This window comes from Mus caroli, chromosome 6 (genome assembly GCF_900094665.2).
Source record: "Mus caroli chromosome 6, CAROLI_EIJ_v1.1, whole genome shotgun sequence".
Taxonomy (NCBI): domain Eukaryota; kingdom Metazoa; phylum Chordata; class Mammalia; order Rodentia; family Muridae; genus Mus; species Mus caroli.
The window spans coordinates 120,149,974-120,152,010 of record NC_034575.1 but is presented as its reverse complement, the minus strand read 5'-3'; the positions used below and the strand labels follow the sequence as shown (position 1 = coordinate 120,152,010).

Sequence of the window (2,037 nt, the reverse complement as noted above, 5' to 3'; positions counted from 1 at the left end):
CTGTAGCTGTCTTCAGACACACCAGAAGAGGGAGTCAGATTTCGTTACGGATGGTTGTGAGCCACCATGTGGTTGCTGGGATTTGAACTCTGGACCTTCAGAAGAGCAGTCGGGTGCTCTTACCCACTGAGCCATCTCACCAGCCCCCATCTTCTTTTATGTAACCCATATAACTGTGTGTGTCCTTGATTCTTAGTTTTAACCAGGGAAGCAGGTGATGCTGGGGAGAAATTCACAGCTTAAGGGTCAGTATTGATTGGGAAGCCATACTGGTCAGTTTTGGTTTTTTGTTTGTTTATTGTTTTGAGACAAGGTTTCTCTACATAGCCCTGGCTGTCCTGGAACTACCTGTCTCTGTCTCCCCCGTGCTGGGATTAAAGGCGTGCTCAACACTACCCCACTAGTATTTTTGAACTTTGTGCTTTTTCACTTTGTAGTATCTTATTATTATTAATTTTTGAGACAGGGTCTCTTGGTAGCCCAGGCTGACCTTGAGTTTGCTAAATAGCAGAGGATGCCCTTGAACTCTGGATCCTTCTGCCTCCACTTCTCAAGGACCTGGATCACAGGCGTGTGNCACCGTGCCTAGCTAAACTTTTAAGAAGGATAAAAAAAATTCTATATCCCAAATGATGAAATTATATAATAGGGCTTTATAGACTTAAAACCACTCTACACATGTTAATTGTCATTATTTTGTCTACTTATGAAAGATATGTGAAGATGGACAAAGGAATTAAGATCCTCTCTTAAGCCCACACTTCCAAGTTGTAGTCTGTTTATTGAATTGGTCTTTACTCTGCAGTCCAGGCTGGCCCTGCATTTGCCGTCCCCCTCCCCTGCCTCTGATTCCTGGGTGCTGGGACTGTAGGTGTGTGTCACCATGGCCAGCGCATGTTCATTCTTCAAGNTGACTACAAAGACCAGCGAGGGCCAACTTGAGTTTCCATCTTCTACCTTTTGTATAAATCCTGATAGTAGTGATTGATAAGTGGAGGACGCAGGACGGTGAAGGAAGCAGGGGAGAGGAGGGCCTGGAGAAACGTAGTCTATAGGAGTGAGGCCTGTTCACGAAAGCTTTGCTGTTGGTAGCACATTTAAAGAGAGAAGATTTGGCATTTGCTGCCTCTAGGTCCTTTCCTGTTGGGTTGGCTTCCTCCCCCTCCCCCAACTCCACTCCCTTTCCCTCCCTGTTCTTCCCTCTCTTCACCTCTTCCTTTCCTGTTCCCTGAGATACTGAGGATTTAGTTTAGTGCCTGGCTCTGCCACTGAACTATGTCCCCAGCCCACTTTTGTTGTTGTTGGTGGTTTTCTTTCTTCTTCTTTCATATATTACATTCTGACTGCAGTTTCCCTTCCCTCCCCTCCCCTAACCCCCTTTCCCCCCCCCCCATCCACTCCCCACCCATACCCCTCCCCTCAGAAAAGAGCAGGCCTTCTAAGGACATTAACCAAGCACAACAAAACAAGCTACAGTACGACAAGGTACATATTCTCACATCTGGACTGGATGGCAACCCAGAAGGAGGAAATGGGTCCCCAAGGCAGGCATGACTTAGAGACAGCCCTGGCTCTCACTGTTAGGAACCCCACAAGAACATGGGNCTACACAACTATAACATTATGTGCAGAGGACCTAGCTCAGACTATACAGGCTCCCCGATCTCTGTGAGCCAACTTGAGTTCCAGTCAGTTGATTCTGTGGGCCATGTTCTTGATCCCTCTGGCTCCTCCAATCCTTCTTCCCCTTCCTCCACAGGACTCTCCAAGCCCCAAACCCTGCCTAATATCTGACCAGCCTACTTTTTACTTTTTATTTTGAGACAAGGTTTCACTAAGTTGCCCAGGNTGGCCTTTAACCCACTCTATAGCCAAGGCTGTCCTTGAACTTGTGATCCTCTTGTCTCAGCCTCTTAAGAATTACACGTTGTAGCCGGGCGTGGTGGTTCACGCCTTTAATCCCAGCACTCGGGAGGCTGAGGCAGGTGGATTTCTGAGTTCGAGGCCAGCCTGGTCTACAGAGTGAGTTCCAGGACA

General features: G+C 47.6%; 1 protein-coding gene across 1 annotated transcript in view; it reads left to right on the top strand.

Moving 5' to 3' along the window:
• Clstn3 (calsyntenin 3) overlaps positions 1–2,037 on the top strand; it is a 35,194-nt gene that overhangs the window by 9,625 nt on the left and 23,532 nt on the right. The window contains exon 7 of the mRNA XM_029478262.1: positions 1,424–1,485. Coding sequence (XP_029334122.1) covers positions 1,424–1,485 — 62 coding nt within the window. The remainder of the gene's footprint in view (positions 1–1,423; positions 1,486–2,037) is intronic.